The sequence below is a fragment of the Vanessa cardui genome, chromosome 9, assembly GCF_905220365.1.
Source record: "Vanessa cardui chromosome 9, ilVanCard2.1, whole genome shotgun sequence".
Classification (NCBI taxonomy): Eukaryota; Metazoa; Arthropoda; class Insecta; order Lepidoptera; family Nymphalidae; genus Vanessa; species Vanessa cardui.
The window spans coordinates 895,868-920,194 of NC_061131.1; the positions used below are offsets into that span (position 1 = coordinate 895,868).

General features: G+C 32.2%; 1 protein-coding gene across 1 annotated transcript in view; it reads left to right on the forward strand.

Moving 5' to 3' along the window:
• LOC124532416 (tachykinin-like peptides receptor 86C) overlaps positions 1-20,647 on the forward strand; it is a 56,577-nt gene extending 35,930 nt beyond the window's left edge. The window contains exons 6-10 of the mRNA XM_047107318.1: positions 889-1,039; positions 7,325-7,521; positions 11,730-11,854; positions 16,721-16,861; positions 20,622-20,647. Of these exons, the coding sequence (XP_046963274.1) occupies positions 889-1,039; positions 7,325-7,521; positions 11,730-11,854; positions 16,721-16,861; positions 20,622-20,647 (640 nt within the window). The remainder of the gene's footprint in view (positions 1-888; positions 1,040-7,324; positions 7,522-11,729; positions 11,855-16,720; positions 16,862-20,621) is intronic.
• Positions 20,648-24,327: the final 3,680 nt, after the last annotated feature.

Sequence of the window (24,327 nt, forward strand, 5' to 3'; positions counted from 1 at the left end):
TGGAGTTAATACTTGCTGACTTCCAGGCGGAATATATTACATACATATTAAATTGAATTTAACTAACATGACTTTGTTTTTTTTATACGTTGAATAATAGTAATTACTGAATTTCTTACAGATTTCTAAAGCCTAATTTAATAAAGTACATTTTGATTTATATATCAGTCACTTCTAAAACGGCTTCTAGAAATATTTAATTAATGTGTTATATTATATTTACATAGCCGTGATTATAATGATGTAAGAAAATTATGTAATTAAAAAAAGGTCACATAGTTTTAAGACCGTTATGGTGTCGCTTCTTCCCTTACAGTGTTCTCACCTTCTCTCCCGTTCCAAAGCTTTTAGTGCCTGCCATACCATCATAAGTCGAGATCATGAGTCAAGATGGCCCAGTGGTTAGAACGCGCGCATCTTAACCGATGATTGTGGGTTCAAACCCAAACAAGCACTGCTCATTCATGTGCTTAATTTGTCTTTATATTCATCTCGTGCTCAGCGGTGAAGGAAAACATCGTGAAAAAACCTGCATGTGACAAATTTCATAGAAATTCTTCCACGTGTGTATTCCACCAACCCGCAATGGAACAGCGTGGTGGAATATGTTCCAAACATTCTCCTCAACGGCAAAGGAGGCCTTTAGCCTAGTAGTGGGAATTTACAGGCTGTTGTTGTTGTTGTTTGATACCATCATAAAGACGAAACTGCTGGCATATACATAGATTATGATATTTAGCAAATTGGTATCAAATTATATGATACAAACAAATCAAATTAAATATCAAGACTATTCCATTTCTCAAATCCAGTAGACTAAATCGATTTTGACACTTAAAAGATAGTTATTATGATGTATAACAGTAATTTGATCAATTTGTGTCACAGATATCAAGTGCTATTCTTCGTGGTGACATATGCGGTACCCATGCTCGGGATGACCTTCTTCTATTCAGCGATGGGAAGGGTTCTTTGGGGATCAAGATCAATCGGCGAACTCACGCAACGGCAAGCGGACTCGATACGATCCAAACGAAAGGTACTGTATAAGAACTGAACATCTTAGCTTTTTTATACATATAATATACTTACATACAAATACATACTTTGTGGTATATATTATATGGTATATAATATACATTTACTTGGTGGTAGGGTTTTGTGCAATGCCTTCTGGGTAGGTACCACCCACTTATTACTACTATTCTACTGCCAAACATCAGTACTCAGTATTGATGTGTTCCGGTTTGGGTGAGTGAGCCAGTGTAACTACAGGCACAAGGGACCTAACATCTTAGTTCCCAAGGTTGGAGGCACATTGACGATGTAAGGAATAGTTAATATTTCTTACAGCTTCATTGTCTATGGGTGATGGTGACCACTTACCATCAGGTGGCCCATACGCTCGTTTGCAACCTATTCCATAAAAAATACAAATATAAATTTAAAATAGTTACTGCATAAATGTGGCAAGAATGATAGCAATGACATTTTCCGTAGATAAATGGCTTATTGATATCATGATATTTATAAGGCTTTTGTATCTAGTGTATTGTCCCTACTAAGTATTAATATATTGCTTACTAGTGTTTGCCCTTGGGATCCGCTCGCGGTTTATTGGTTGAGTGTCAGGTATTATTGACACAATATCTGTATAATTTGTAGCCTATATTTTATTCTGACATATTCTGTATAAGCTGTATTATTTAGGTTTCATTAAAATCCATACATTAGTTTTTGCATGAAAGAGTTACAGACATACATATTTTAAACTCAGGCATTATATTAATAAGAATTAGAATATTTTACGTACCAATTCTTGAAATAATCTATTATTACTGGAATAGAGCCCAAAACCGCCTTTTCAACAGGATATTTTCATAGTAAATCACGGTCTTTTGTGCAATGTAACTTAGAGCATTAGACTAGAATAGCGTATGTTCCAAAATGTATTCGTCTTAATATTTATGTATAAAGAATTCGCGTCACGTTGTACTCTCTGGTACATTTCCTGTTTTATTTATAAAGCATCTTAAGCTTTACATAAATATGCAAAGAGTTCTCAGGATTCGACGCTGTCCTTTTAAGACTAGGAATTGATTGCCTTTCGGTTTATGCATGGTTAAACTATGACGTAGCATAAATTAGTTTAAAAATGATTAACATTTAAACCTTATTTGAAACAATAATTATACTTAAGGGACTTCTATAAATATTCCTAGGTCTGTGGATCGAGAAAATTATTGAACGATTAATAAAACTTACGTTCGGTAAATAATTTTATTAACTATTGGCTAGAAGCCAATTATAGCAGTACATCATTCGTATGTTAATACTTTGCATTCAAATTTTATGTAATTATAATAATGGATGCAATGAAATGATTACAACTAAAATAAATAATATACTATGGTTTCTAGGTGATAATATGAAATGCGTGATTACTGACAAACGTTTTTCTTTCATAATCATAAAAGAAGTTTGCGTATACGATCTGGGCTACACTATTGAAAGCTCTTGCGCTTAGTTATTGTTTATAATTAATACTATGTTTGGTAGTGAATGAAAACAACAGTTTTGATATACATATATGACGACCTCCGTGGTCGAGTAGTGTGTAAACAGGTTTTCATGGGTACACCATGTAGAAAAAGTTTTCTATGCAGTCTTAGGTCTGTGTGTTTGTGGTAACGTCGTTACTTCTCATTTTTCATAACACAAATGCTTTAGATACTTACATTGGGATCAGAGTAATTAATGTGAAGCCGTTTAATATTAATTTATAAATAAAATGAGCTAATCTCCTCCCCAAAAGTACAGTCTTAGTCTATCCGTGGATCATCTACATAAACGTTACTAGTTCCGTAGTATTCAAGTGATCGACGAACATACATAAAACATTCATACATTATCTCATAACCGTTGCAGTTATGAAGTTAATTAAACAAGTGGCTTAGGTAGAGCCACTAATTCCGGCTTTTTCATTTTATAATTCGTACACTTTATTTGAATAAAACATTCGTAGGTACTCGCTTGCTAAATTAAATTCTTAGTAAGTAGACTCAATTTATAATTTATTTTTTTAAATCTCTGGATTTACCCGCTTCCCAGATCTCGGGGTCCGCATTAGCGAGACCAGTAGACCATTAGAGCAATGTACGAACATTCGCATCTAATAAAAAAATGTTTAATTTCTTTCCTTCTATTTAAAAAAAAATCATGTTTGAAATTTTGTTATTACTGATTTATATTATGCGTATAAGATTGGGGTTTACTAATAATATAATGTGTTTTTAGCATTAGTTAGAGATATAGGTAGGTTTTATCAAAACAAAAGTCGTGAACTGTTTCATGAAGTTTTTGCCATCCAGCATGTGGTTTTTATCAAAACTTATCCTTATTATACTTGCAAATATTTGGTCGCAGTAAGCCTCCCTCAACATCTGAGATTACTATGAATACTTCTATACTTTTTTGATATGCATCCCAAGACCAACTTGCGATTTGGGCAATGTTCAAGTCCCTTAAGGGATAGATAGTATGTATTTACATACATACTGTATAACTTCTTTCTTATTGAGATGATTTACAAGCTCAAGGTTTGAGTTTTTAGGCTTTTATTTTTCTTTATACACTATTAATACGTATACAGGATGAGGTAGAGGGTCCGACAAATCAAGTGGGCGTGTTTGGGGACCCATTTTGAGAACACAAGTTGGCTAAAAAAAGTCAACACTGAAGATTTAAAAAAAAACACAATCAAGAATTTATGTGTTAGTAATGTGCACTCAAAAGCTTCTCTACACGCCCACTTGATTTGTCCAAACATCCTGTATTTAGTAAGCATTAAATTTAAAGTTGAACAAAAACACTAATTGCGAAGTCGCTGGCTCCTAAAATATGGGTTCTCCTAGTTTAGGGGTATCTATTAGATATGTAACATGATGTACTTAATAACAAAAATAAATATATTTTGATTTTTGACACTTTTGTCAAGCTGCGTACGAATGTATATCCTAAGTAATATCATGAAGCTTGTGTAAATTATTACGAACCAAATACCCTAAGTAATTAGACATGAATATTGTTTATTGTTTGTACAAATATGTATGTCACTTGATGCTTGCTTTGTAGCTTTCGGGCATACTATGTACACGATATATGTGGCACGTGAATTACAGCAAATAATTTTATAACAAAACATTGTAAAACATGCCAAGATATATGCATAAATTGAATACATAAACAGAATTTCCGTTTTACATTGAAGGATTACGTACGACTCTTTGAAAGCGTTTCCTAGATACCCAGACAAATCCTGCCGTAAAGGAAAATTGACTCAGGAACTTACTTGTGAGAGTTTGGTGGACTAGCGCCGGTGTTTTTCCGATATTTTTGTTACCCTGTATTATTTTTTATGCGAAGAAATTTTATCCTCTCGAGCCCCCAAATCCAAATACTTAGTTTTATGGGGTGCGGGTGATATGGGGAACTACATCCTTCTTATTTAACCAAGACCAGTTCTGCCTGAACACTCCATAGGAATAGTAAATGTCATTTATATATTTATCTTCTTTTGATTAGCGGTAATCTTTTTCTTGGTAATACATGATGATTATTATATACATACATTGTTATTTCGATGAGACTAAGATTCTGATGTTCTATGCAATTAGATGCATTGACATAATTTTTGGGTCTTTCAAAAAAAATCCGCCAAGAATTGAGTACATACCCTTTTCAGCAAATAATATAGTGTCAACCAAGTAAGTGAAAGAATAAAGTAAACAATTTCACGCAACATTCAAAGCCTATATATAATAAATCGGTTCATATTGCCTACACATGAATAGCAAGACATCCTTGGGGGAGATGTTTATTGTGATGTTTTTCGTTATAAGGATTGTAACACTGCGATGTTCATACAAATATTTTTACATACTTATTTCTGTAACGTCCGAAATGACATTTCCGTTTTATTATGATGTAAAAGAGCATGTAAGACGAGCATAAGCTAAATGGAATTACGTCCTTTTGATACTTATATTTGTATTTTTTTATTTTGTATGTATTTAATTTCACAATATCCACTGTTGCACCAGCCTTTTTTTACATTCAAGTTTAATACATTTGGTGATTTATATATTATATGTTTATTAAACATCAGCATATCTTTGCTGGACTTTAAGCTAGTTGTCTTCTAGGAAGAAGAGGCCCACACTGAAACTTTTATTTTTAAATTGTGATATACAATATCATATAATAAATTTGGTAATACAAATTTGCTTATACAAATTGAGCGCTTGGGAAAAGATAGTAAGCTTTACTGCAATCAAGCGGGCCCTGTTCCGCACTCGAGAGTACAGCTTCGGCGACTCTGATGTCTGTCTGCCTTGGGGTTGTGCTCTAGAATGGTCCTTTCTGAAGCACCCGCCGCTCGGCCGATGAATCTTCCGATAGCGTCGTCACCATCGTCACGTGTCAGACACAGGTGTTAGTATGTCTAGTGATTGCCAAAACTGAAGGAACACTTTTGTGTATATTTAGGTGATAGAACTTTGGTCTGAGTAGGTACCACTCACTTATCATAGTATGCGCTACCATTAAGCAGCAATCTTTAGTACTGTCGTGTTCAGGTATAACAGCCAGCATAATCATAAGAGGAATAGAGTATTTCCTGATTTAAGGACATAAAATAATTAAAAACTGAACAAAGTTGGTATTAACGCCATTTTATATTATTATTACTTATATTATGGCTAATATTTTTAACAGAGCCAATTTTTATAGTGACCACTTAGCATCAAGTATTTATTTGCACGAACGTCTACATATTTTTCAAATTTATGAAATAACCTATCATCCATATACGTAGATAATATCTTTAGTGTAATTTTGAGACGTAGTAGTGAAGGCCGACCTTTAAACAAATGAGATTGGATCACGCGAACTTTGACAAACCTGCCACAGAAGTTGTCCCTAATCTCATAACTAGAACAATAACAGTAACAGCCTGTAAATTTCTCACTGCTGGGCTAAGGCATCCTCACCCATTAAGGAGAGGGTTTGGAACAAACACACAAATATTATAATAAAAATTAGACACGTGCATGTTCCCTCACTATGTTTTCCATCACCACCGAGCACGAGATGAATTATAAACACAAATTAAGCACACATACCATATATATGTATATAGTGGTGCTTACCTGGGTTTGAACCCGAAATCATCGGTTTAAATACACGCGTTCTCCACTGGACCATCTCAGCTCAGAACTAGAAAAATAAACAAAATTATTATTAAATACAATTTTTGTTTAAACGTATTTGAACTTTGTTTTCCAGTATTATAATAATCGTATTATTTTCAATAACATTTTTTCAAATGTAAGTAAAGAAAATCGGATCACAACTTATTATATTTTCAACTAACAATATTAATATTATGATAAGATTCACGCAAAACAATTTTATGTGAATATATTTCTGTATTTTTAAAAAACGTTTGAACGACGACTTATTTCGACTGCCAAGGTCGGAAAGTTCATTATAATTCTAGTTTAGCGAATGCTAGATCGATCGGGAAATAAAGTTTTTCAATTGTAGTTACAGGCATTGAAGTTCAAATCTCCGCTCAATCTCAACCAAAAACTTAATAGCTTATAAATTGGTTTATACAAATAATTTATAAGTAATATGTATAATTTATATTTAATATATTTGATTAAATTAACTGATTCATTTCAGAATAGTGTATAAGAAAATTGTGGGTTTTAAAAAGGCTTACAGATTAGTAAAAATGCATGTTATCCACCTTATTGGTAATTGATTTTTAAATTAATTAATTCGAATAAATGCTTTCATCGTGTCTGCCAAAAGAGTAGTTAGATAATCAAACTGAAACTCAAATTACTTTATTCAATATATATTTATAGAAGTACTACACTTTCTTATTGATGATCAATTGAAACAGTACCACCGGATCGGAAAAGAAAATACCCTGATCTGAGAAGAGCCGGCGAAAGAAACTCAGCGGTTTTTTTTTATTCTCTCATATAAGAACATCGAAACGTATCGATAAGTTTCTCTATTTATAAATCCGGTGCAGATATTAATCAAGTGTATTATTTTAGAATCATTATTTCTCATATAACATACATAATCGCATAGAAATAAATTCAATGATACATTTCAAAACCATACGCATTATATTTAATAAACATATTAATATACAAAAATGCTCATGTATTGTTTACCATTAAGCAGGGCAGGTTTCGACTTCTTTATATTATCATTTTATTAATATATATGTTTCTATTAACAGGTTGTGAAGATGTTTATTCTAGTCATCGTTATATTTGGAATCTGCTGGCTGCCCTACCATTCCTACTTCATCTACACACACTTCAACCCCTCAATACTATACATGAAGTATATACAGCACGTCTACCTCGGGTTCTACTGGCTGGCGATGGCGAATGCGATGGTCAATCCTATCATCTACTATTGGATGAATGCGAAGTAAGTTTCCTTCATACTTCCCTTGGATAATAATGTTCTTCTCACTGATTTTAACGGCGACCTATATAATAGGAAATATTCAATCGTGCTAGGTATTTTATTGAGCTGTTTTTCTTTTTTCTCTTAATCCTATGGGATAGCGATCGGACATGACCGGAGAGAACTCAAACACAGTATGGATTAAGGCATTATCCGAGGAGCAGGTGTCTAAAAATTGTCAGCTTTCAAATCTCCGGCTGCTACCGAGAATTTTGTTTCATTTTATTTGATTTATTTTCATTTTAATGCCTTTGATTTTATTTATATGATTTATATGACCAAAAATCCAGTCATCATTGATTGTTAGATAGGCGTCTCTTAAAGTCTTCACTTCTCCTTCAGTCAAGTACCCACATGCAGGTCATCTATCCACCTGGCTTAAGGGCGTCCTATAACACTACCCTTATTGAACTGCGATCTCCACTCAAATACCTCATATGTTCCACGGTCTATCAGTCGATTTACTTAAGATTTGCTTAAAGATAACGAATATGGTGTCACCACCCTTTCCATAACTTATTTTATTTCATTATGAACTTTTAGATCGCGTCATGCAAGGATATGTCAAAAGAGGAGCGATACTTGTTTCCCTTAGCAAATATTAACAAACTTTCTTGTATTCATTATTCACATACCCTGATATCTGCTTACTGTCTGATGTATGATACTTATATGTTTGATAATTTTTTGAGTGCCGTCGGTAAATCTGGTTCTATTCCGGGTAATCTCGTTCCTGATTTTATCCTTGAAATATGCTTCGACAATAGTTCAATAATGGCAGCCTGAGCGACCTTCAATTTACACCACAGCTATTGTCCATATCGCACCATACGTCATAATAGATAAGAAAATTTACTTTATCAAACATTCACAATATAACCAATGTTGTGAAAACTCCCCACCCTAGACAAATTCTTCGATCAGCTTTATTTTTCGGTAAAAAGCTTTTCATTAGGAAATATTAACTTTGTTGGTAAAAAATTAAAGCAAGGCCATTAGACTTATTACTTCACTAAAAGTTCAAAAAACGCCATTATATTTTAATTGTATTATTACGTATGATATGATACCATTTCTTGCTCAGCGCTCTTTCCATTTTCCACTTCTCAATTTTTGACACTTACAGCCTAGACATAATTCCTACCAAGATATACTAAGATATATTCATCAAGTCGTACGCAAACCATCTTCCAGAGATTAAATTTTGACGTGTATCGGTTTCTTAACGACATATTAAATATGATCTTGGTTTTGTCCAAGTTCATGCTGATGCTCGCTTATAGCCTAAAGCAGCATTTCGAAAGTACCAGCAACTGCAAAGATGACGATATAATCGGCAAATCGAATAAATTACATATAGTCACAGATTACATACATATATTACATTTTTTTATATTACATTTACATTACATTACATATTACATTTATTACATTTTTTGATGACCTCCGTGGTCGAGTGGCGTGTACAGCGGTTTTCATGGGTACCCCACTCCGAGGTCCCGGGTTCGATTCCCGGCCGAGTCGATATAGATTATCATAAATTTTCTATGTTGTCTTGGGTCTGAGTGTTTGTGGTACCGTCGTTATTCTTGATTTTCCATAACACAAGTGCTTTAGCTACTTACATTGGGATCAGAGTAATGTATGTGATGTTGTGTCATATTTATTTATTTATTTATATTAAAGCAAGGCCATTAGACTTATTACTTCACTAAATGTTCAAAAGAAGCCATTACATTTTAATTGTATTATCACGTACGATATGATACCATTTCCTGCTCAGCGCTTTTTCCATTTTCCACTCCTCAATTTCTGAAACCTACAGCCTAGACATAATTCCTCCCCATCCGGGTCAAATCATACGCAAACCATATTCCAGAGATTAAATTTTGACGTGTATGGGTTTCGGTACGACATATTAAACATGATCTTAGTTTTGGCCAAGGTCTAATAGCCTAAAGCAGCATTTCGATTCCAGCAACTGCATGATGACGATATCATCGTCAAATCGAATAAATTACATATAGACACAGATTACATGTAGCCCAATGAAACTTTTATAAATATAAAATGCCAACATCAATCTTAATATTGCTGTTTTACTCAAATTGAAATAAACGTATTCAAGGTTAAGTCGCTGCGTGTAGACGGGCCATAAGAGATAAAAAACGTTAATATTTAGACGAGGAAATCTGAAATTCAATCGTCATTATTCCCCAGCTTTTGTATAATTGTGTATTATATTACTTTTAGAAATCGGGTACTTGTAGATGAATAATTATAACGTAATAACGTTACATAAATCGGCTGTTATTTTCTATATTTATTCAAAAACTTTAGAAAATATTACCTTTATTGTATAAATATTTTATTCAAGACATTATGGTTGCCTTAATTATTCCAATTGTGTAGTTTGATTGCATGATTCAGTGTAATATAGTATAATATTTGCATACCAAAACGGTTGAATATGATAAGGACATAATTACTGTAAGATCTTTGTAACCATATTCTTGCAAATAAATTTCATTTCATTTCATTTCATTTCATTTATATAAGTCATTGTAAGTAATCTGTAATTAAAACATAATATGACATCAAAATCTTCAATGAAATATATGAATTTATTTAACATATTTATTAATTACTTGATATGATGGGACAAAAAACGTGAGGAATCTGTATATGGCAGGTAAAACTCCAAACCATCAAAAAATCCCACAACGTATACATATCTACTAATCAAAACTGGAGTTGCGTGAACAACAAAGACAAGCATACTGTATATCATTACGCTGGTTTTTACGAACGTTTTAAAGGGATTGTGAGTCGATCATATATACACGCACACAAGCTTAAAAGTGTCAGAAATTGAAAAGTGGAAAATGGAACGAGCGCTGAACAGGAAATCGTATCATATCGTACGTAATAATACAATTAAAATGTAATGGCTTCTTCAGAACATTTAGTGAAGTTTAATAGCCTTGCTTTAATATTTTACCAACAAAATTAAACTAATCAAACGCTTTTTATCGAAAAATAATTGAAATGATGATCTCGCCATTTTGAACGAATTATCAACTATATATATAGCCTATCTCTTCACCGAATGTAGTCGAGCAATGCCGATATGACAATAACATAACTTTACATACTTTGCGTTGTACTTCCAATCTTGAAACTTCAGATAGCCTGACCAGACTAAATCTGATATCTTGGTAACGAGCTACGAGATAACGAGAGAGTCAAAATAATACAAATAAAAAGGAAACACATTATACTCAAGAAGGATTTATTATTTAATCTCCTTTATTACGTCTAATTAATTAAGAAAGTTATATTTCCTATTTGTTCACGATAACTTTCTTCCTTTACAACAAAATATTAATTACTACACAATGTTGATTACTTATGGTATTGATAATTAATTTATTGAGCAAATTATAAGCGGTTTCAGTGATAAGACTAGACGTTTAGAGGCTGTTAATTAATTTTATGTAAATGCCAGGAAAACGAAACTTTTTTGTGGATTCCACTGGAGGACAAATATCTTCAAAAGATAACATTTAAAAAAAAATAAACTTATTTATATGACAGATATTTCCGAATAGAATCTAGCGGATGTTAGTGTCTGAAATCAAAAAGATTACCTCATTTTTCATGCAGATTTTCGAAAATATTTCTTTCTCGATAAGAGGAAAATCAATTGGACGGGCAAAATTGGCTATTTCCTCTTGGAGAAACTAGTATTGGTTGAAAAATGTTCCTATTTTTAACCTTGATCATTCACACCTACCGCTTCTATCGAAAATCTAAGTCGAGATTGAATGACATTATAGAAATAATAATGTTGATACTGACGAGCTCTATGGTCGAGTAGTGTGTACACCTGTTTTTATGACTTCGATTCCCGGCAAAGTCGATGTAGAAATATTTCATTAGTTTTCTATATCGTCTTGAGTCTGGGTGTTTGTGGTACCGTCGTTACTTCTGATTTTCCATAACACAAGTGCTTTAGCTACTTTCATTGGGATCAGAGTAATGTATGTGATGTTGTCAAATATTTATATTGATAGGTATTACATATTGTTGATATTTTGTATTTCTTTTTTCTAATTCGTTACAAAAAGTTGATAAATTGTCTGTAACTTATAATATCTCATCCACAGGTTTAGGTCGTATTTCCGCACGGCAATTCTGTGCCGTTGGCGAGATACGTGCTTCCGAAGGAAACGGCCGATGCCAGAATCGCCACCGGATTTCATCTCCCAATCAGGCAGCCGATCCAGATCAGGTTTTTACTCGTTAACGTAATTATAATTTGAAGTGATTTTAAATATATTAAATTTAGATAATGTAGCATACGTGAGATTGCAAGTGAAGATAGCTGAAGCAAATCTGGGAAATCATAACGAAAGTTTATTTCTGCTTGATTTTTGCTTAAATTACTTACGAACTGTGTGTTTCTGCGACTTCGCAGTATTTTGAGTTTTACAAAAAAGTCAGTTGTACTATGGCCTTATTTACTCCTCATTATATCAGCTACCTGCCAGTAAAAGTCCCGTCAAAGTTGGTCCAGCCTTTCCAGAGATTTTAAATTGTAAAGAATGTTTTTTCTGTTATTTACTTGATAGTCGGGCTTGTTTAGCACCACCTACTAATTATATATTATACCAGACAGCAATACTTTCCATTGTTATGATCCGGTTTCAACAGTAAGTAAGTCAGTGAAATCACAGCTGTAACACCTTAACTTCCAATGTTGGTGGCACATTGGTAATATAAAGCAACAGCCTGTAAATTTCCCACTCCAGGGATAAGGCCTCCTCTTCCTTTAAGGAGAGGGTTTCGAACATATTCCACGTTGGTGGAATGTGGCAGAATTTTGATGAAATTAGACACATGCAGGATTAATTTTTCTAACTGCAGCTGTATGACCAGCAGTGACCACTCACCATCAATTGACCTATTTCAAGTTTGCCTATCACAACGTGTTAAAGAGAAAATCTCCACGTGTCAGGAGAATTATAAATCCATCAACAGACAGTGTTGAGAAAAAACGAGAGAAAAGCTTTTGATAGCAGTGGATAATTCATCGGTTTCTTTCAGAACTAGTGATTCGTATAATGCTTAAGTCTATCATTCTATTGTGATGCCAATTTTTTGAATAGTTAGTTTGGAATATTGCTCAGAAAATCAGTATCGAATATGCAAATCAAATCGATTTGTTCTTATACCGTTCGTGCTTTAAAGTTTAAACAATAACATAACCTCGTATAAGTCTGTTAATAATTTATAATCAGTAAGTACGTGTTATCATTTTAACATTGATTTCATAAATGTATTTTCTTAATCACTGTTCATGATAATAGCTATAGATGAATATCAAAAAGACTTATAAATAAAACGTAAACAATAACAACAACCTATAAATTTTTACCTTCACCATCGAGCACAGTGGTTGTTGCCTCGTTTTGAATCCACAATCATCGGTTAAGATGCACGCGTTCTTACCACTGGACCATCTCTACTATCACATAAATATGAAGGAAATGGAATAAAAAAAATATTGTTTTGTTAGTACATTTTTATTGAATACTTATGCTAAGAAGTAAGCACTGTGCACACTACAGGAATAGAGAGCGGTCTCAGAGAAGGGACCTAACTTTCTAAAGAATTTTAGAAATTGCCAATTTCAGTACGAATATACCATAACGAATGACTATGTTGCATTCCATTTTCTATTCATACAGAATATACAATTTAATAACGTCCATGAAACATACCTTTCAAATTCCTAGACCTTATATCACAACACAGCATGTGGCGGACATTTAAAGTGCAATGAGGAAATGTTTTTGTTCATGTATTGAATCACGTGAATGTGATAAACTCAGGCTGCGGATTTCTAGCCTTAAATTCTATTCATATTTTTATTTTTCTATGTTAATATTTGGTCTTTTGGTTGATTAAATATTTAATCGAATTAAAAAATATATAAAAAAAAAAGAAAAAAAAGTAGTCAGTGTGGCCACGTCTCCCAAGAAGACAAGAATGAAATCCAGCGAGGATCTGCTGATGTTTAGTAAAAATATATAATATAAAACGCCAAAATGTTTAATGTAAAATGTAAAAAAAGGCACGGGCATCTGCGAGCCTGTGGTTGTTGTAAACTAGTTAAAAAAAATCTAATTAATGGTTAATAATAACTGCCTGATTCAACCAGTCTGATGCTTTTGGAATCAATGATCAAAATCTACTAATATAAATAAAGATACTAATTCGGAACCTGATATTCACGGTATTCAAGTGCAGGCATTTATAACTTCAAAATAGGAAAAAAATAATAATGAGCTTTATCGTTAATTGTCAGTTACTGTCTCAGATTTATTGTGAAAGATTAAACCACGAACAAATCCTGAATAATCCAAGAGCTGATGTAGGAAAGTGGTGAGAACACGTTAATCGCTCAGCTGAAGGTTGACGATTCAAATTCAAACAGGCACCACCCACCTTGCAACCACCTTAGACTAGTAATGGAACATTTCAGGTCTGATAACTAACAAGCATTCAGTTATTTTATATACTTTCAATCTTATTTCAAGTGAATTGTAAAATTCTTATGAGAAATCAAGATCTTAATTTAATTCTGGTACATCATGATCATATAACCTTTGAGAATTGTTTTTTTAAAAATTAGGAGAATGCACCTTTCTAGGTTATATTTAGAAGTAGTTTTCGGATGGGGTGTTGATTGTCATGTGTTAGCCAAAAAAGTAGCCTATGTACTTTCTTGGAGCTCAAGTCTGCTTCATACCAAATTTCATTCAATTTGGTTCAGCGGTTTGGCCGTGAAAGTACGGCAGACAGACAGACAGACAGACAGACATAGAGAGTTACTTTCACATTTATAATATTAATATAGAAGAATAGACGGTTCATTTTTTTTTATAAAACCTCCATGTTCTAAAAACATTTTGTATTTCCAGCGAATCTAAACATATGGTGCAATGTGAAAATTGACAACTAAAGTCGTAAGATCTGTCCAATCAGACAACACTTGGCTTCATATAATTAAATTAACAGAAGTTTCATCCAATTACACCTGAAACAGGAGACTAATAGAAATATTGCAGACGAGTATTTCATTAAATAACTAAACGTGCAATCGCTTTTATTGAAGAAATTAAACTACTAGTTTTATCGTCTTAATTCGAGATTTCATACTCGTATTTTTAATGAAACACCATTTGTTCTATTAAATTGAATTTGAAATAACTTTATTTGTGACATACACTGTGACAGATATATATATTAAAACACTGTATATAATAAAAATAAAGTGTCTGTATATTTGTAGCGACGCAAAAAGGATGCTGTACATATTGAATCTGTCTTTATTTTACAAAAGAGAGCAATCCGGTCTATTTATAATCTTGGACTTAGAGACTCTCTTTGGAGATGTTTTTGACAAAGTAGGAATACTCACTGTTGCGTCACAGTACATTTACAACAATATTATGTATATTCATAGTAACGTTGATCACTTTGATAAAATCAGTAATAATCATTGTATGTGCATTAGTAGTAAGGATAGGATTATAACGCCAAGTTTCCGACTCGGCAAAGTCAATGAATCCTTCTTGGAGCAAGGTATCCGTTTCTATAATAAAATTCCGCAGACATTTTTAACTTTGCCGTTTCGTAAATTCAAATCGTTTGTAAAAACTACATTGGTAAATAAGGCATAATATTCGATACAAGATTTTATAGATGATAAAAAAGTGGAGTTAATTACCTGTTGACTTCCAGGCAGGATATATTAATTTAAATAATTGTATTAACTAACATGGCTTTGTGTTTTTTAAATGTTGAAAAAGCTTAACTACTGAGTTTCTTGCCGGTTCGGTAGAATCTACTTTCCGAACCGGTGGTAGCTTCAATTAATTGTAAAATGACGGTTCAAAAGTGTTTGTAAAAGCCTACTTGAATAAAGTTTATTTTGATTTTGAATTTGATTTTGAATGTCATTCAAATTACTCGGGTTAACATTAAATGACCACAAAGTTCAACTCTGACGAACAAACTCATTCAAAATGTGTTTGTGTTTGTTAAGTTTATTGTATTAAAATGTAAAATTAACGAGTAAGGTCGCGCAGTAAGAGTATATTAGTCTATACCCAATAAAATTTGTATTCTGGTTTTAAGCGTAGTTTTAATGTAGTTCTAGCATAAATATTACAATTTCGAAAAAAAAACTGAACTGAAATTACTTTTATTGTATTTGTAATTTGAATGCACTAATAAATTGCAATATAGCGAAAAATAATGCGTTGAAATGCAATCATTTTTCACGGTTCACAATATTTCAATAGATTAAAATCTGACGATTTAATTGTAATCTTAAGGCGCTACGCTGACCAGTCGTTCTCAAAATCTAGTAAAATATAAAGCATCGGAGATCCAGTGATTGGCTGCGCACTAACTTTCTGAGGAGAGGTTTTTATTTATTTACATTTAACCCATTAACAACTTAATACTAATACGTACAATAATTACATATAAGAATTATTATACTAGGAATTCGATAATAATATAATAAAATAATGTGAAAATAACTCTGTCTGTCTGAATTCAAATCTTGAACATCACTTTTATTTTAATGGTAAAAATTCTATCAATCTTTTACGTGCTGATAAGAAAATTCTTAAGGGCACGTAATAAATTGTAATTAAGAAAGTTATGACTTCCCAAACTTGCTACACGTGTCCTTATTTAACGTCTTAGGTTTTTCATACACATTATATAAACGCATACATGGCAAAGAAGATCGTGGAAAGTTTAATCGAAGTTCACAGCTTCAAACCCACGCAAGCATCACAGAATGTTGTGTATTAAGATTTGTATTAATCTCGTGTTCAGCGATGAAGGAAAATAACCGGTTGATATTTTACCAAATGGGTATCTCCTGTGCAAAACATTTCCTCAAATGTAGAGATAACTGTAGTTCCAACTTAGCCTATAGTGATAAAAATGCACTGAAAGTAAAATTTCTCATATCAATGTCTGCCTGCCCAGAGTTGCAGTCAACTCAACGAGTGAGACCTTATAGTACAAAGAACATATTCGGTTTTTGCACTATGTATGATTAATTTTATAGCTGTAGAGGAGCCCAGAAGTTCAAGAGGAAATGCAGCAGTCGCATGGCCGCGCTCGTCGTGTCGGGAGCTCGTCCAGCGGTCGCAGAGACCGCCTTCGCTTGCTAGCTGTCCACGGTGTCCGCACCGGACGTACTACGACGGTAAGAACAATACATAATCATGTATATTACGACACAACTTAGTTGTAGCATCGGCAAAATCGTAAAACCGATCACATCCGAATTAAGTACGCTGTCCCAAATTATCAATATTTATTTCTTATGTGGATATGACCTTTACACAAACGTGATAACTTGTAATCATACGACTTAATATATTCGTCAATATGACACGTCGATTTGCTTTCTCGATTTGAACTGACGCGAGAATCTTTAGCAACGAATAACGTCGAATGGCGCGATAGGGAGCTATTTATATTGGCAGTAATCGATTCTACGAATTTTTCCGATGCTACATCTAAGTTGTGTGGTACTATACTTTATTCCATAATAGTCTTTACAAGCACTTTTGAGTCGTCATTCTTCTTAACACCCCAGGTTCCGTCTGTAGATCTAGATAAAAATCACCCCAATCAAGTATGTGAAATATTAAGTTACTTAAAATTAATTGTAGCCGAAAATAGCCGAATAAATAACCTTAAAATTTATGATCTAGAAAATATTTTACATATCAATATGCCTCATTTATTCACTTATTTTTATCATCGGCCTTAAATTTATTTTTATTATTAGAATTCCAACGAGTATCTGCGATCATTTTATCTTGTTATTGTCATTGTTACATTTTTATTTTCGGTATAAGCGTTTGTCATTTTCACACGCGTTTTATATTTAGAGGTTCTATGATCGTGACTATGACAGTTGATCGTGTTCAATGGAAGAGGGTATGTTGCGTCATATCCAATTAAATTGAACGCATGTGACATTTGCGAAACAATATGTGCCGTCTCAGCAATAATAAAAAAAATAATTGGTAAAAATTTTGAAAATAGAACAGTTAACGATACGTTCACAATTGTCTTTAACAAGTAGAATATTATTATTGTTATCATATTAATTTAATTTAAACACAATTAATAAGATTCTATTTAATGAGTTATATAAATTAAATTATTTAATTTTAAATCTAAGAATCGACTCAACAGTTTTCACTGTTCCTTGTTATTTCTGATTTTACGTATCTACATTATATTCTAAACGTCTCGATATTAAGGACTTACGAGACTATTAGCCTTCTGTGGTGTATCACTATTATTTCTATATATTTTAAAGAAATATCATTAATAACCAAGACGTAAATCATTATCATTGCTTATTATAAAACAAAGTTAGTCCTATGTATGTTTAGATCTTTAAAATTACCCAACGGATTTTAATGCGTTTTGTTTTATAGATAGATTGATTCAAGAGGAAGATTTATATGTATAATACATGCTATCTATTCCTGAGACACTGGAGTCAGAAATCAATTAAAACAATAAATTGCTTTAAAAACTAGTTTATGTTAATAATTTTAGTAATATTAATATTATATATTGTTTCGTTGCAAAAAATAGTAAGTGAATAATAAAACAAAAGAAGATCACAGAATATTCGATTTTACACATTACTTTTTCTATTTAAATATTGTAAAAATAAGGTTTTATATAATAATGTAATAATGTTAAATAAAATTGAATTTATAGATATAGATATTATATTAAAATAAAAATCGCAGGCACGAACTCATGCACAATATAGTAGAGAAACATTGATCATTTTAGAGGTTTCTTAAGTGATGTCGTAAATAAATACATATTTTTTCGCTTACATTGCAAACCCTAGATAGACAAAATAAAAAATATTGTACACATTATAAAGACCTTCAAAAAAGTCAGCCACACATTCTGTAGTATATTCTCTATCAGAATTGCACCAGTGGGAGGTAGCTGGTTAGTTAAGAATATTATTTGATCACCATTAACAATTATTTATGACTTATCAAAAATATACATTATTTTATTTATTTGTTTATTTATTTATTTGGGGAAGCAAACAATTATAATTACACTTAATAGTAAAAAAAACAAATATAAGAAAAACATAAATCAATCATACTGTCCTTATAAATCATCATATTTTAGCTTCACCATCATCATAACCATCATCATCCCTGAACCTTGAAGATCTATTGGAAACGCTTCAGCCTAAGTATAATATGGTTATATAACATAGCCTATACAAATGTAGATGCCGTAATATATCAAAGCTCTTAAGTACCACGCGCTTAATTTAACCTAATTATTGAATTGACTACAAGCTGTATTCATAGTAAGATTAAATTGATTAGTACTGTTGCGGATATACAACAAAAGTCTATTAATTTCCCATTGCTGTGCTTAGGTCTCCTCTCCCTTCGAGGAGAATGTATACAATATATTCAACTAAGCTGTTCCAATGCGTGTTGGTGGAATACACATGTGGCAGAATTTCTATGAAATTAGATACACGAAAATTTCCTCACGATGTTTTCCTTCACCGCCGAGCACGAGATGAATTATAAGCACAATTAAGCACATGAATATTCAGTGGTGCTTGCCTGGGTTTGAATCCGCAATCATCGGTTAAGATGCACGCGTTCTAACCGAATATACGGAACAAAGTGCTAGTTTTTTAATTCTCTAAGGACAGTAGATTGTCATTTGTTAGAAACAGGGATGACAACAGCGCGGTCAATCAGTATTGATCCTGTATTACATCATTAGGCGGCCTGTAAATTATTGTGCTATTAATGCTTGACTACACTAAAATAATAAAATTTATTTGTACATTATGTACCAATAGTTTGCTAGTTTAAAACATATAGAATAAAATTAACCTAATCCTCGATAAGTTATTTGTACGTATTGTTTTCGTAATTGAATTAAATTTTCATATGAAATGTGTAGAAAGAGAGATTTCCGTCTGCGCTTGAATATACAAAGGCTACCCCTAAAAATAGATCGTATTATTGTTCAACTAAACATAGTTGAACTAGAATCTGTTCTATTACTGTGGACCAGGTTTATTAATCGTATAGAAATATTTTCTTTGTCGTATCGTTTCATGCTATATGTTCACTACCCGTTTGAAACGGCTTGAAAATAAGAAGAAGTTTTCAATATTAACGTTTGCTTTTAATATATTCTTTAATTTAATTATGATAATTTTGAATTTTAGTTCGTTTTAAAGGACTGATGAGAAAAAAAATACTAATATTTATTATAAGAATAACTATTATTTTAATATTAATAAGTAAATTATTATTATTTGAAAGTAATAACAAAAAAAAAACAATTTTAATTTACAATTAAGAAATGGAATTTCTATAATTTACCTAAATATAGACACATTTTAGTGTAATACTATAATTTATTATTGATGTTCTACGTTTAAAATCATGGAATTTAATTAAAAAAAAAGAATTATTATAATAATGAATTACGTCTTATGTTTTAACAAATGCTCAATATACTTATTGATTAATTATTATACCTGCCTGAGACACGATATTCACTCCTTTAATAATATTCCATAGATTTTTTTAAAGCTCATAGGAACAAAAATCGATAAATTATATACTTAATACTAGAGTATATTAAGATAAAAAAAGCTTGGACTAAAAACATTAACTACTGTACTGAGATCTAGGATAAATATATAAAAAATAATAATAGTATTATACCGACATAATCTGTTACTTATAGTGGAAAAGAGTGACAAATAGTAAGTACTGAGTATCTTGCTCTTCTAAGTAGAATCTACTTTCGTAACCGGTAGTAGCTTAACATTTGATTCAACAGTGTGATATGACGATTCAAAAGTGCTTTATATAACTTAATTTAATAAAGTTTTTTTAATTACATTTTGATTTTTCTTTCAGCGTTCATTCATGGGCGTAAAGTGTAAATAACTACGATAAGTGAAAAACAATTTATTTAATTGGTGTCTAATTTAATTGTAATTAAAATAATTTTATAGTATTAAAATAATGTAATTAATTATGTAATTAAGTAAAGAAAATATTTATTGATTGTTATGTAATTAAATCGGCTGTAGAGTTATTCTGTTAAATAAACTCGAAACTTACTGCACAATAAGATTAAAAATTGACAGGTTGAATTTAATAGTTAAAAAAATATAGGGTATACGTAACAAAATGGTGTAACACAGAAATTTACAACATTTTAAAAGTGAGATCCGAAGTGATTTATCACAGAATAGTGCTACCTAATTGTAATATACAAATTGATATCTGAGGTAATTTAATCTCGATGTGGCATCTTAAGAATATGAATTAGAATATTTAAGTATTTTTAAGTCGACTTCGAAGATGGAGTGCTCAATTGTTAGTATATTAACGTATGTATTTATATAGCCTTTAGGCTTGCTGTTTGTTCTACCACGCTTCTCCAATGCAGGTACAATATGTACTATATATATGTATATATATGTATATTGCAGAATTCCAGTTATATTTGAGGCAGGTTTACTTGGTGGTAGGGCTTTGTGCAAGCCCGTCTGGGTAGGTACCACCCACTCATCAGTTATTCTACCGCAAAATAACAGTACTTAGTATTGTTGTGTTCCGGTTTGAAGGCCGAGTGAGCCAGTGTAACTACAAGCACAAGGGACATAACATCTTAGTTCCCAAGGTTGGTAGCACATTGACGATGTAAGGAATAGTTAATATTTCTTACAGCTTCATTGTCTATGGGTGATAGTGACCACTTACCATCAAGTGGCCTATATGCTCGTCCGCCAACCTATACAATAAAAAAAAGGGTTTCCTCACGATATATTCCGTCATCGCCCAGCATGATATAAATTAGAAACTCTAATTAAGAACATGAAAATACAGCGTTACTTCTCTGAGTTTTATCTCGCAATCTCCGTATATAATTAAACATATCCTGAGAGGAAAGGAGGAAACGATAAAGTGCTAACTTTGTACTTTCATGAAATGAGATTTATAGGTAAAATATTAATACTCATTTTCGAAAAGTATCCTCATGGCGCTTAAGCCCTTATTCCTTTCTAGTAACGAAATATTGTCTTATGTATGACCGGGATAACTTATGTTCAGAAACTGACTTTGATAAATCTTTTTGCACTAGGTTCCCAATAACTCATACTAGATATTGTTACGGCATATTACATATTATATAAAGAAAATGGTTGTTATAAGAACAAAATTAATATTATATTATTAGAAATTAGAATATGTGGCAAAATGTAATTTTCTGTTAAGCACTTAGGACATTGTTCCATATACTAATTAAGATATAGGATTGCTTTTATATACTTATCAGTCCTTTTACTTGGTGATAGGGTTTTGTGCAAGCTCGCCTGGGTAGGTGAGTGAGCCAATGTAACTACAGGCACAAGGGACAAAGCATCTCAGTTCCCAAGGTGGCGCATTGACGATGTAAGGTATATTTAATAATTCTTACAGCGTCATTGTCTATGGGTGATAGTGACCACTTACCATCAGGTGGCCCATATGCTCGTCTGCACACCTATTCCATAAAAAAGCCATTACTGATGGCAGATCTATTATCTATACCTACTATATTGAACACAAAAAAACTACCCAAAATTTTGAAACTACAGACTATCGGGATAGATTATGTTGTGATTAAAAGGTATTGACCCTGTAAAAATCACTCTTTCAGATTATCTACAATCAAAAGCAATACTTGATTACTAATAATTGGTATGTAACGTTGTATAGACTCTAGAGCCCGTAGATATTAGGCGCATTCACAGTCAGTATACCCATTTGTACCATAGAAATTGGCATAAAGGCTATTATGTCATTTTCTATGGAAACGTGGAACGAAGATGACCTATTTATTCATCTTTCTAACTAACCTTTTCATGGAAAATATCATACGAAGAAAACGGATGGTTCCGTATACCTTTGATGGAAAAAAAGAAATCCAAGTAATATCATTTCTTGCACCTGTCTTCTTCGGCCCCTCGAGACCCTTTATCTCAGAAACGCATAGTGATCAAAGTGAATTTAACACCAAAGTCTATAAAATGAGACCGGGTTTTAAATATATCAAACCTCAAGTCTACGCAATCATAATATAAATGTCGCATTTGGCAAAGGGAATCAAAACCTATATGCTACTTCCCGTTGACCTAGATTCATAAAAGTTGGTAAAAGCAATACTTTGTTGCATAAGTATAGGAAAAATCCGAAAACCGGTAATTTGTTGAGACAGCGATCAGTGTCTGTTTGTATATCTGTCTGGTTATACGGAATCCCCAGTGAACGAGTTCGAATCGCACTTACCCGGCTTTTTTATAATATTACTAGCTGTGCCTGCGACTTCGCGCTCGTTTGAATTTAGTTTGATTGGCATGTGAGGGCTACGGTACTGGATAGTATTTGTACTTTGCAGCGTAACTTTATTATTATTTTATATATAATTCCTAAATAAAAGTAGCCTTTGTTACTCCTTATTAGATCAGCTATATGCTAGTGAAAGTACCGTCAACATCGGTCCAGTCATTCTAGAGATTAGATGTAACAAATATGGGAAAACAAAAATTGGCAGGAATTGTTGTCTGTAAAAGCGATTATATTTATGTTACAAACAGACACTCCAATTTCATTGCATGTATAGATTATTATAAAAGGCCTAATATGTCTTGTTTTCCGTCATAGTCTGTGTGGCTAGATAAAGTTCAAACCTCAAGGCCGGGCAAATAAATAGATTTCGGAAATTGACTATTGATAAATAGTCTCTTGAACAAGATTGATATCACAGCATCCATTATTTATATGTCCTTTGTTCTTTCATAGGATAGTGTTATAAACACAGACAATTTCCGAAATCTATTTATTATCATATACATCAACTCCAAAAACATAAATAGTTACTTTTGGAGAAAATGTGTCACTAGTTGTCGAACGCGGCTTCTCTCGCGTTATAGTGTTGGTTGTCATGTCTCAGGTAAAAATAGCCTTTGTCATTTCTTGGAGTTTATGTTTCCTTGCTCAAATTTCATCAAATTTGGTTCAGCCGTTCCAGAGATTTGCCGCAACAAACAAAAGAAAAGACAGACAAAATTTGTAAAAAATGTTACTTTGGTACATGTACCATTATACATACATATGCATTGAGTAAAAAAAGGCTATTTTAATATTACAAACAGACACTCAAATTTTATTATACATATAGATAATAAAGTCACACGAATTTGCATTTTACAACATTGAATGTTAAAACAATATACATTTAATAAACATAACTTTCCCTTTAGTTAGGTCATAAATGTTTTTTAACAATTGAATTATAGATAATAGTTTTATATATCAGTATCAGTAGTTAGTATAAGCCTATCAATACAAAGACGTCCCGTAAAAAGTGTAGATGTTATAAAAATATTATCATATATTAACGCATATATATCTTAGAATTTAATACCACTAAACTTTATGCAATAACATGATTTAACCCCTACGAGCAGCTGTTAACTCCCATATGTGTTAAACACTTGAAACATATTGCTACGCTGTGTATATGTATGTTATATGTGTTGTGACCTGTTAAAAGATTACGTAATCACGTTTC